The 13409-nt window shown below is 38.7% G+C and overlaps 1 protein-coding gene across 2 annotated transcripts in view; it reads right to left on the bottom strand.

The window, feature by feature from the left end:
* Positions 1-8737, bottom strand: part of pde6a (phosphodiesterase 6A, cGMP-specific, rod, alpha) — a 55243-nt gene extending 46506 nt beyond the window's left edge. For both annotated transcript variants that reach the window (XM_073067651.1, XM_073067650.1), the window contains exons 1-3: positions 8131-8737; positions 4855-5007; positions 804-893 (exon numbers count right to left, since the gene is read on the bottom strand). In XM_073067651.1, the coding sequence (XP_072923752.1) occupies positions 804-893; positions 4855-5007; positions 8131-8598 (711 nt within the window). In that variant the 5' untranslated portion in view covers positions 8599-8737. The remainder of the gene's footprint in view (positions 1-803; positions 894-4854; positions 5008-8130) is intronic.
* Between the last annotated feature and the right edge of the window lie 4672 nt (positions 8738-13409).

The following is a 13409-nucleotide window of genomic DNA, read 5'->3' on the forward strand; positions in this document are numbered from 1 at the left end:
TCACAGCTCCAGTAACCTGGGTTCGATTGCGATCTTTGTTATGGAAATTGCACAATCTCCATGTGAGCATATGGATTTCCCTCAGTTGTTCTGGTTTCCTTCCATATCTCAAAGTACTCTGTTTATTGGGTTAACCCTTTACTCTAAATTGCTCCCAATGTAGGCACATGATAGGAAATCCAGAAAAGTGTTACAGACACTTTTATTTTCCTGGGCTCTATTTCCCATGATTCTTGTACCGATTGGCTATTTGCTACACCCCTTTTGAATTGACAGCAGCTTAAAATTTCGCTACAAACAAAAGGAAATCTTCACCAAACCTGATTGTTAACTCATTGTTTTGGAGTTAGCATATATACTGCCAAAGGCATCAATAGAAAATAATGTGATCAGAGACTAAATATTTTTAAGTTAATTCCTGTACAGGATGTTGTTATTGCTGTCATTACCAGTATTTATAATTGTCAGGTGGAGTCAAAAGACATTAATATGATTAAAGATACACATGTTCCTTGTTTGATGAGTGTTAGTGAGCCAAAAAGTTTTTAATACCAGTCTGATAGTTTCATGGTTACGGTCACTGAGAGAAACTTTTTTTATAATTTTGGATTTGTACTTGAATTTAAATTCGTCTGTGTGGAATGTGGCTTTCAATTCATGTTTCTGGGTCAGTGGTCCAGAACTCTGGCTGCTGGCGGTACCCTCTCATAGATAAGTTGCTAAGATATAATTATATGACATTAGATCTTGAATTTTCACAGAGAGCTTTAATCCTTTATCAAAAGAGCTTTGTTTAACTTTACCTGCCCTTTCCTGGTTTCACAATTATGAAGATAATTCAGATGATAAATCTTGAGTGTTAAATTGAGAAAATTGAGGTACCGTAACAAAACCTGCAAATAAAAACAAAATTATTTTTAATATAAAAATACAGAAAATATTATGTCAAAACAATGCAGGTTTGAATAGAGATTAGTTACTGACTCACATTTTCTAAGTGGATGGAAAATGTAACTCATCCCAAAGAGGCCTTCTAAAAGTAAGATAACACAACCGTGGCTGACAAGTAAAGTCAAAGCCAACATAAAAGCAAAAAAGTGGACATATATTAGAGCAAAAGTTAGTGGGAAGTTCAAGAATTTGGAAACTTTTAAATAAACAACAGGATAACCCATGAGAGGAGGGGAGATGAAGTATGAAGGTAAGCTGGACAACAAAGAGTATACCAAAAGTTTTTTCAGATATATAATGAGTAAGAGAGATGAGAGTAGATATTGGACCTCTGGAAAATGATGCTGGGGTGGGGAGGAATAAGGACAATGAAATGGTGGGCCAACTGAGTAAGTATTTTGCTTAAGTCTTCACTGTGGAAGACACTAGCAGTATGTCAGAAATTCAAGAGTGTCAGTGGGGCAGAAGTGAGTGTAGTTGCTACTACTAGGGAGAAGATGCTTGGGAAACTGAAAGTTTTGAAGTTAGATAATTCTCCTGGACCAGATGGACTACATACCAGGGTTCTGTGCAGGTATTAGTAATAATTTTTCAAGAATCACTAGATGCTGGAACGGTTCCAGAGGACTGGAAAATTGCAAATGTCATTCCATTCTTCAAGAAGGGAGGGAGCCAGAAGAAACCAGTCAGCCTGATCTCAGTGGTTGGGAAGATGTTGTAGTTAATTGTCAAGGATGTGGTTTCGGGATACTTGGAGGCACATGATAAAATAGGCCAAAGTCAACATGATTTCCTTAAGAGACAATCATGCCTAACAAATCTGTTGGAATTCTTTGAGGATATACAGGCAAGATAGACAAGGGGAATTGGTGGATGTTTTGTACTTGGGTTTGCAGAAGGCATTTGACAAGGTGCCTCACATGAAGCTGCTGAACAAGATAAGAGCCTATGATATTACAGGAAAGATACTAGCATTGGCTGAATCGCAGAAGGCAATGGGTGGGAATAAGAGGGCCTTTTCTGTTTGGCTGCCTGTGACTGGTGGTGTTTCACAAGGGTCGGTGACCATTTCTTTTTGTGTTATATATGAATGATTTGGATGATGGAATTGATGGCCTTGTTGCCAAGTTTGCAGACAATACAAAGATGGGGGAGGGACAGGTAGTGTTGAGGAAACAGTAAGGCTGCAGAAGGACTTAGGCAGATAAGAAGAATGGACAAAGAAGTTAATAGAATATACTGTCAGGAAGTGCATGGTCATGTACTTTGGTAGAAGGAATAAAAGCATAGTATATTTTCTAAACTGGGAGCAATTTTAAAACTCTGAGGTGCAAAGGGGCTTGGAATACCTCACACAGGATTTTCAAAGGTTAATGCACAAGTTGTGTGGTGAGAAAGGCAAATTCAATGTTAGCATTTATTCTGAGAGGACTAGAATATAAAAGCAAGGGTGTAATGTTGAGGCTTTATAAGGCATGGCAGTGCCTCACTTGGTCGGTAGTTTTGGGCCTCTTATTTAAGAAAGAATGTGCTGACATTGGAGAAGGTTTTGAATAGGTTCCCGAGACTGATTCTGGGAATGAAAGGCTTATCATATGAGGACTAATTGATGGCTCTGGATCCTTACTTGCTGGAATTTAGAAGAATGAGGGGTGCCCTCATTGAAACCTGTTGAATGTTGACAAGCCTAGATAGAGTGGATGTGTAGAGTATGTTTGCTAGGACAAGAAGGCACAGGATTAGAACAGAGGGATATCTATCTGCAACAGAGAGTAGCAATTTGAAAAATGTTTGAGGTCTTTTTTTCAATGAAATTCCTTATAAATACACTAGAATGATAGGAAAGCTTAAAGGGTTAAATTTAGAGGCCTGGATGCATAACTTTGCATCTACAGTTCCCATTAGTCATTTTTAACTGAGATGAAGAGAAATGTTGAGACTTGTGAATATTTGTGATTTTTTACTCAAGGTCGCCGAAGAGACTCAAAATGGACTTTGATCAGACCTGGTATCAAGGCATAATGAGGGAAATTATACAAATTGGAAATTATGAAGCATCTTCCTTATAAGAATAAGAATGAAGCGTTTGATCAAATGGTATATGTGAGACTCAGGTCCATATTTGCTTTTCAGGTTAGAACATCGAGGTAAGTATATTGACACTGGAACTCTCGGGTAGAAGTGTGTGTGTGTGTGTGTGTGTGTGTGTGTGTGTGTGTGTGTGTGTGTGTGTGTGTGTGTGTGTGTGTGTGTGTGTGTGTGTGTGTGTGTGTGTGTGTGTGTGTGTGTGTGTGTGTGTGTGTGTGTTTTCTGAATGAATGTGCATTTTAGGCTCACGGGACAGAATAACCATGTGTTATCTCACTAAATGCCACAGACAGAAGGGGAATTGTTCAGTGCTCTCTGGAGTAAGGATATTGGAGAAATACAAAGAGAGTTAGTAGCTGTATTGAATGCTAGTTCATTCTCTCCTAGATCACAGGCCATTGCTTAAAGATGTGCAGTAACCATGAGAGAAAATCATAGCACTGATCGACTAAATATTTTTTTCCTTGCACATGATGAGCACCAAGATGTTATGTATTCTTGAAAGTTAATGGTTGTACAATTAACTTTCATATATTGTTGTAGTTAAAGGGGGTCATTAATTTTGCAACACTCAAGAGGATGAAATGAATGTAGTCTTACATTGGTTAACTAATTCTACCTGGAATTCATCCCTTAACTTTCACCTAACCCCTAAAGCTTCACAAAGGAAATCCAGTCCTAGGAAGTTTCATACAGGGAAGACAACTGTTTTTGATAGACAAAGATGACAAATAGAAGAGAATGTTAGGACCAAGAGAAACATTCCACATGCTTTGAGGGCCTCTATTATTTGCTTGCATATTTTCAGGCTTTAACTCTGTGCCTTTCTCCTAGAGGTGGGAGAGGGGGTAATTAAAAAGAATGAGCAATAATGTGACTTTCGATAATTCAAGGAACATAAAGGAGCTAGGAAAATCTGCACAGAATGATTTAGTACCAATTTCCTAGAAAATACAAACTGGTAGGCTGCTCACAGGTTTGGACTTATAGGTTCCTTAGAAAACACTCCTCTGTGCAAATAATTGGCCAGACACTGAGCACAGGTGGCTAATGATGACTATATCATGAATGAGTGCATCCTGAAAATTTTCTTATTCTAGGACCAATGGAATATGTACCAGCTGCACTGACATCTGTGATATCTCCACCCCCAAAGCATTCAGGGAGGAGTCTGATAATCCATCTCTAAGAAAGCATCTACTGCTGCCCTAATGGGATGGTGCAGATTTGACAGCGACCTACGTGTTGCCATTGGCCCAGATGCAGGTAATATCACAGGGCTTTCAGTATCCAAATAAAGCTCAATAAAGCTGCTGTACAATGTATTATATACACTATTAGAATGCTGCTGTGCCTCGGCAATTGACCCTGGCCCTCAACGGCCCCACACAATTAATGCACAAGTTTCTACATCCACGTTCTGCCAGACCAGCTTAAAGGTGCAGTTAGTTGTACCATTCTCCCAGCAACGAGTTGTCACAATAGAAAGTCTTCTCACACCATTGAGTAGCCAGTCAGAGAACTAACCCTGAGGGTGTATGAAGAAGCATTACCAGAATCAGTGAGAACAGGTCCAATATAAACAGTGCTCCACGGAAATAGGGCATGCATGAGAAGTAGGCCCTAGGGATCAATGGAAATGTGATTTTCAGTAATTATGGGGGTAAACGTGAGAAGAATTTTCGATCACCATGTTTTCTGAGCAACCAGGAAACCAGTGAAGTGCTAAAATAATCATTGGAAAAGATAGTGCATTTCATGGCCTTAAAATTTGAAATATACATTGTGCATAAATAAAAGCTGGTATGTTCTTACTTCTTCATCTTTTGTGGTGAAATGTGAGCTATCTACTTTGTTTATAGCCATTACAACAGCGACGACATCTTTTCCGTTCATTATTGGAGTTGCCAGAATGTTCTTGGTTTCATACTCTGTAAGAACATCCACAAACTCACTGAAGTGGCTATCCTGAAAGGAGAAGCAGCAAGCAGTCAAAATGCAATATAAGGAGTACACAAACATCCCTATGTCCATAATGGTACACTCATCCCTCCCCTATAATAACATTAACAGAAAATACGAATGATGAATATCCCAAAACATTTAAATCATCCGTATAACAGAATATGCAATACAATATGTGTATTAAATAGTATAAGATGCAAGAAACAGAGCCGTTACAGAGATTATAATGATTAAAGTCATTGGACAAATGAATTGCATTCTGTGCTTTCCAGTATTGAATAATGGGAATAATCAGTTGCTACTCTCCCAATTAACAAAGTTATGTGATAATGATAATGATTGGAAGCCAAAAGGAGGAAAGTTATATATCTAAGAATGGTCTAGTTACATTCACCAGCATAATAAAGCATAAAAACATGGAGGTGTCACGACTGTCTGAAATTACCCAGGTGGGATGTGAAATTAAGCCTCCAGTGATCTTCAAAACAAAGCACGTAACCTTATGGATTATCTAAAATGGGCCCTCCCAGCAAAGAAATCTTCCGCAGAAGCAATTCCATTTACCTCCCTTATCTTGTTGCACAGATAAATGTTGTTAATGATTGACCAGTTTAATATTCAACAGCTCCGTCATTTATCAAGATTCCACACGCACCTTTCTTTTCTATTCAGTTTATTAGATACACCTGTACAGCTGCTTGTTAATGCAAATATATAATCAGCCAATCAGGTGGTGACAATTCAATGCATAAAAGCATGTGGATATGGTCAAGAGGTTCGGTTGTTATTCAGACCAAACCTCAGAATGGGAAAGAAATGTGATCTAAGAGACATTGCCCGTGGAATGGTTGTTGGTGCCAGCTAGGTAGGTTGAGTATCTCCGAAACTGCTGATCCCCTTGGATTTTCATGCACAACAGTCTCTGGAGTTACATAGAATAGTGTGAAAGATTTAAAAAAACATCCAGTGAGTGGCAGTTCTATGGGTGAAGCCCATCCTGTTCATGACAGAGGTCGGAGGAGAATGGCCAGACTGGGTCAAGCTGATGAGAAGATAACAGTAACTCAAATAAGCACACATTATGACAGTGGTGTGCAGAAGGGTGTCTCTGAGTGCACAATACTTTGGCCTGTGAAGTGGATCTGCAGCAGTAGAAGACCACAGACATACACTCAGTGGCCACTTTATTAGATACAGCAGATGGGTGCAGAGTGTACAGATACTTTCTCATGAAAAATACATTACAGCCCAGTACTGAAAATAGAAATCATTATCAGCGTGATTTGAACTCCTGGTGTAAGCTACTTTCCAGATAAATCTCTTTATATTATATTATGTCTTAAATATAAGTTTTTGGAGGCACAAATATTGGATTAATTTCTGCAATGATTGTAGCTAATACTTATCTACAAACTGTATTTAACTTCTGAAGTAAAATGTGATAAAGAGAAAATAAGACTTTGAGGTAATCACATCAATCTAAACATGCCTCCCTAATAAGGCCCATACGAGACAACAGGCAAAAGTAATTCTAAAGTATCTCAATTATGAAATGTTGTTCCATTGTACATTTTCTAATTATATTACTAAGCCAAACATAGTTTCATGCATGCATCAGGTATATATGAACTGTGGCTAGGTAAACACTGCAGCTGCATCATGTCCAATCATAGGAATTAAGGGCAGTCGATTATTTTCAAGAGATCTGTCACCTTTCATTTTATCAAATGTTAGAAGTTGTTTATTTATCTTGCTTTTTAAGCACTATACATTATTTTGCATTATTATATACATTCCCTTTGCACTTGGACCTCCACTAAAATGTACAGTCATAGGAAATGTTGCACTATTCCGAACAAAAACTGTTTCTCCTCATTTTACTGGCAGTTGATTATTATTGTTACATATAATACCTGCAAGAAAAGCAGTTGGTACTCAGTTTCAACTATTGGAATTCAATAGAATGAATGACTAAAATTAGTCACTAAATAATAGGTTTGTTTTTAAGTCATGACTAAACCACGAAGAAATATAATGCACAAACAGGTTTCATGGAGAACTTCATGTATGAGTGAGTGAAGTAACAATGCTTTATATTTCTAAATCTTCTTGTATGTGATAATGACACAAAAATCTGTTACTACATCTTCTGATTCTAATCCTTTATGAACTTATTCAATTTTTTATTGCAGCCATAAAGTTATTGTTGTTAAATCACTATCGTTCATTGTTACTCAAAATAGAACAAACATAGTTCTCCATAACTCCTGTGTTTTAAAACTTGCTGGTATTTTCATTTGATGTTCATAAACATACTGTGTCAAAATGCTACTAAGATGCTCCTGTATATCAAACCTACCATCAGGTCCCAGCGAAAGCTTGGCTGCAAGAAACAATTACTGTATACTTGGGTCGTGCCACAAACTCCTGTATACACTTATATTCTGTACCTATCGGTTTCAGATTTGTACAGCAAAATTATACAAAAACAAAGATAAAATCATTGTATTATAAATATAGTCGCACTTTAATTAATATCAGAAATATTTTATCCTTCCTGGGATTGTCTTTCTATGTTTCTCAATTGATAATTCCTTCTCAGTTTTCTCCCTTTCTTGTCACTTTCCACTCCAATTTTTAACTTTCCTAATTCCACATGCATTCTGTGTCAGAATTTTTTGCCAGACTTTCTGTTATATTCTATCAGATTTCTGAATGTTCCATGAACAGTACCTCATTATTCCTCCTTTGTTGCACTATTTATTGATCTTAGTGATTGATAGCAATTTTGTCTTTGCACTGTATTACTGCTATAAAAAATATAAGTTTCATGTCATTTAAGGCAGTGACAAGTCTGATTCTAATTTATTCCCTTTTCTTTCTTCTTATCAGTCTCTGCATTTTTCAGTAAATATTTATTACGTTTTCTGTCATTTATTCCTTGAGAATTTATTTGCACATTATTTTTCTCTCCAAGTAACACAGAGAATCCTCTAATCCTCACCTGGTAGCACTCTTTCTCTCAATCTTTAAATGATGATACACCAGAATACATGATTTCTCACTATTTTAAATGTTCTTTATTATGCTAGAGTTTTCTCAAAACTAAAATACTACATACAGTACCTGAGATATATCATGGATGTTGATTGTTTTCTTTGTTTGAGCCACATAACCAATGATCCCAGTGTCAAGAGGAAAAACTATTTCACATTCTGGTGGGACGAAACAATCTTCAAAAACAGAATCTTTCTGAATATTGAACAGCCTTGTGGCAAGTTCAGGAGTACCATTCCTGGATCTGTACATGAACAAACTCATTCGATCTGCTTGAATGAGAAAGGCAATCTTCCTGAGTGTATTAAACACTACCTTCTCCATATTAATATCCTGCATATCTCGGATGAGTTCAAAAATGATTTCACTTTCCTCCACGTTGTTTAACTCGCGGAAGGTGCTACAGTCTATAGTTGTTTCTTGAGTTCCCAGCAAGTTAGCAATATGTAAAGGACGTAGTTTCAAGTCATAATATTCCTTGGCAAAAGTTGGATTATTATCCAGGAACTTTTCCACATCTTCCTTAGACATACTCATTTTGAAATATGTATATCTTCAACTGTTCTACACACGGAAACAGAATAAACTGTTGGAAGTGATCTAATATTGTATGATCATTCCCTTCATTCCAGGCTTCAGGGAAGAACGAGGATTCATGAAAGCACTAAGCTTAGTAACTCCCTTGTTGGGACTAATGCTAGGTGTGCCACTTTCAATTGCATTTGCTCAGTGATGCTGAAGGTGAAAGTAGGATTAGGATGACGTTGATTAAGCCAACAATTAATTGAAAGTATCAAAGCGAAATTTTAATTTAAAATATGCACATCTGCATAAATCAAATTGTAGGTGCTGTCCCCATGTTATACCCCAATATTGAAACAAATTCTATGTAAATATATCTAATATCTAAACCATAATACTTATCCCATCATGCAATAATACACTAATCTAGCAAATGGTAACCTTGCTTGGAAATCTATTGAAGTTAGAACAAGGTTAGCCATTTACATAAGGACAGCCGGGATATATTTTTATACCTTGTTTGTACTTAATTTAAATTAAAACATATTTCATCATCTACTAAACAAAGAATAGCAGGTTTTTGTAACAAGGTTGCATTGCTAATCCTCCTGTCATCCTTGTTGATTTAAATACTTAAAATAGGATAAAAGGCTTTTATCTGAGGATTACTTGTGAGGGTGGCCCTTAAAGAGACAATGTTATTCTTGTAAGAGCAATGGTGTAGAAGTGCATTAATTGCTTACTTAATTTTAATTCCTAAATATGCCTTGAAAAAAATTCACGTCACCAGTATTAATTTATAACACAACCACAAGATTTTGAAGGCCCATGGCCTAGATGTTTTTCTGCATATCACAACAGAACAGAGAAATTAAATCTAAGATCTGATCACTGGACACTGTTGTCTGTTCGGCAAAGATGACACAGCTCACAATATCATTTCTAAACTTCTGCACGTATAATGCATGCATGCGGAGAAGCTGATGAGTGTGTGCAGTGATGTCAATTGCTACTCTGTACATAATTTGACCCAATTTGTTTATCCACCGCCAATAGAGAGGGATGGGCACTCACAGAGAAACAGGAATCAGAATCAGAATCAGGTTTATTATCATCGACATGTGCCGTGAAATTTCTTAGTTTAGCAGCAGTTCAATGCAACACATAATATAGAAATAAATAAATCAATCAATTACGGTATATATATTTTGAATAGATTAAAAATCGTGCAAAAACAAATAATATATGTGGGAAAAGTGAGGTAGTGTTCATGGGTTCAATGTCAATTTAGGAATTGGTCAGCAGAGGGGAAGAAGCTGTTTCTGAATCGCTGAGTGTGTGCCTTCAGGCTTCTGTACCTCCTACCTGATGGTAGCAATGAGAAAATAGCGTGCCCTGGGTGCTGGAGGTCCTTAGTAATGGACACTGCCTTTCTGAGACACCGCTCCTTGAAGACGTCCTGGGTACTTTGTAGGCTAGTACCCAAGATGAAGCTCACTAAATTTACAACCCTCTGCAGCTTCTTTCGGTACTGTGCAATAGCCCCTCCATACCAGACAGTGGTGCAGCCTGTCAGAATGCTCTCCACGGTACATCTATAGAAGTTTTTGAGTGTATTTGTAGACATACCAAATCTCTTCAAACTCCTATTGAAGTATAGCTGCTGACTTGCCTTTTTATAGCTGCATTGATATGTTGGGTGCAGGTTAGGTCCTCGGAGATCTTAACACCCAGGAACTTGAAGTTGCCCACTTTCTCCACTTCTGATCCCTCTCTGAGGATTGCTATGTGTTCCTTTGCATCTTAACCTTCTGGAAGTCCATAATCAGCTCTTTTGTCTTACTGACATTGAGTGGCAGGTTGTTGCTGTGAAACCACTCCACTAGTTGGCATATCTCACTCCTGTACGCCCTATCGTTTCCAGTTGAGAGTCTCGCAACAACGATTGTATCGTCAGCAAATTTATAGATGGTATTTCTGCTATGCCTAGCCACACAGACATGTTCATAAAGAGAGTTGAGCAGTGGGCTAAGTGCATACCCCTGAGGTGCACCAGTGTTGATAGTCAGTGAGGAGGAGATGTTATCACCAATCCATACAGATTGTGGTCTTCCGGTTAGGAAACGAGGATCCCATTGCAGACGGAGGTACGGAGGCTGAGGTTCTGTAACTTCTCAATCAGGATTGTGGGAATGATGGTATTAAATGCTGAGCTATAATCGACGAACAGCATCCTGACATAGGTGTTTGTGTTGTCCAGGTGGTCGAAGGCCGTGTGAAGAGTCATTGAGATTGCATCTGCCGTTGACCTATTGTGGCGATAGGCATATTGCCATGGGTCCAGGTCCTTGCTGAGGCAGGAGTTCAGTCTAGCCATGACCAAACTCTCAAAGCATTTCATCACTGTAGATGTGAGTGCTACTGGGCGATAGTCATTAAGGCAGTCCACATTATTGTTCTCAGGCACTGCTTTAATTGTTGCCTTTTTGAAGCAATTGGGAATCTCTGTCCATAGCAGTGAGAGGTTGAAAATGTCTTTGAATACTCCTGTCAGTTGGTTGGCATAGGTTTTCAGAACCTTACCAGGTACTCCATCAGGGCCTTCTGCCTTGTGAGGGTTCACTCTCTTTAAAATGTTACGTACCCCGTAACTGGGTCACTTACCAGCAAAGATAGAGAGGTCCATTGAAGTCTGATGGTACTATTTTTAACAGCATTTATTGATAAAAATACACAAAAATAATATCAATGCAAACATACAGATAATATACATCATCAATACTAAATCTAAAAGCGCGGGTATAATGATAATCAATAAGAAATAGCTCTATCATTGTCTAGGGGATAATGTATTGTCCGATGGAAATATAAAAGTCACTTCAGTTCATTCAGGCTGCAGCTTTTGGTTGGAGAGAGAGATGGATTTTTAGAACTTGCCCATTTTCCTTTTTATGATGTCGATCCTTCGAAATGGCGTCAGTGGTGATCTCTTCTTTAGCTAAGCCGCCTTCCATGGTAGGGCCTCAATCCCGGGCAACGGGAAAGGACGCACGTGGGCCTTCCACCGGCTGTCGCTATTAAATGCTGTCACGGGATTTCTAGCGTTTCTCCTGGTGCGTCTGAAGGGGTTGTTCCCCAGACCCTCTTTTATCCTTACTCACGGGGTCTCAGATGTCAATCAGGTTGGGAGGATGCCAAGAGGATGAATAGCACAGTGCTCTATACACAATTCCGTCTCCAAGAGACAATGGCCGTTTCCCGTAGCTTTGTATCGTTGAGGGGCCAGGACATTCCAAACCCCTTGTGGATTCTGCGTGTCTTTCTCTCATTTCCTGGGTCTCCTGACCTGAATTAATAGCGATCTTGTGATTCTCAAAAGGAGGGGGCTACTTTGTACCCTTTGGCCCCTCAGAGTTGGGGCACAGGTGTAACACCCCCTTTCATCAACGCGTTTTTACCATTGGTAAAAACGAAGTAATACAGAGTCTTACAGGATTTTAGAATCTAACACAATACAAAAGTTTTTTTTTCTCTACGGAGTAATACAGTTATACATTCAATTCAGCATCTAAACAGTTACCGATTACATTGTCACTTCCTTTAATAACTTAACATCTTGTGCCTTACTAAAGTCTTGTAGCATCAGACTCCAATTTAATAACCACCTATTTTTATTTCTTATTTTCTTTAGCAAACAAAAACTAAAGAGTTGTGATCTTAGCTTACGGGTATACTACAAAAGTTCATGCAAATACTAATCTTTATGTTACTTTCAAACTTAACAGTCAGGCTTCCATGGGGGTTGTCTTTATTATTCACATGCTTTGTCGAAATCCCGTAAAACCGGCTTCTGCTATTTAAAAATGGCGTCCCATTAACCCTCGCCTCTTTTCCGGTTAATTCCCACGTGGTGAGCTCGTGCACCCTGGCAAAATAGGCTTTCGCCCGTTCCTTTCATAGGAGTTATTTTATCAACAATGTGTTCCAAACTTAGACCATTTTCCGAATTTCCACACAATTCTTTAATTTTATGCAAGTTGCTAGTTTTCTCTTCAGGACCCTTCAGGCGATTAGGTCTCAATGCCAGCGATCCCTCTTTGTTCAAACAGCATTTCGAATTCTACGGTTTCACACCACACTCAGGAATAACAATAGCGTGTGGGGCCCCTTTACCTTCCAACTCAATCTGTAATTGATTCACAGGCACCACGGTACCAAGCCATTGTCTCTGTAGCCTGGTTGCTGTGTCTGACATCAATCCAGACTTTAAATTTTCTTCATTCGATTTGGAAACTACACTTTTCCCTTTTTCTTCAATAATAATATTCACCTCACCACCTGTTATCTCCTCACTAACTTTTAACATACCTTCGAGCACAAACACCTGGGAACTCTCACTTCCCACTATTACCAAGGTTAACCCTTTCTTCACTGAACCAAGTCCATCTGACCCACAAGGACTGCATTCCTTTTCAACTGAATCAAATACCTCAGACTTTTTCTGAGCTCCATTACTAGGTTCAGTACCACGTGCATCCACATCTTGGACACACTCAAATGGGACATTTGCCTCTTCCAGGCTTTCAATACCCGTACGCTGTTCAAATTCTAAATTCCCCTGATCCTCCCAGCTACTCTCTGGGCAACTCCCTTCCGGAGTACACTCAACCCCATGGGCTGAAACAACCTCATCTGCCAACCCAGCAGACTTCTTCAAGGTAAGGGCACCCTTTTCATCTGGGACTGCCCTCATTTAATTATCGGGAACACCTTTAGAATTTTCAACTTCTTCAAACAGTTCTGCCAAACCAGACAGATCATCCATG

The sequence above is a fragment of the Hemitrygon akajei genome, chromosome 15 (assembly GCF_048418815.1).
Source record: "Hemitrygon akajei chromosome 15, sHemAka1.3, whole genome shotgun sequence".
NCBI classification, from domain to species: domain Eukaryota; kingdom Metazoa; phylum Chordata; class Chondrichthyes; order Myliobatiformes; family Dasyatidae; genus Hemitrygon; species Hemitrygon akajei.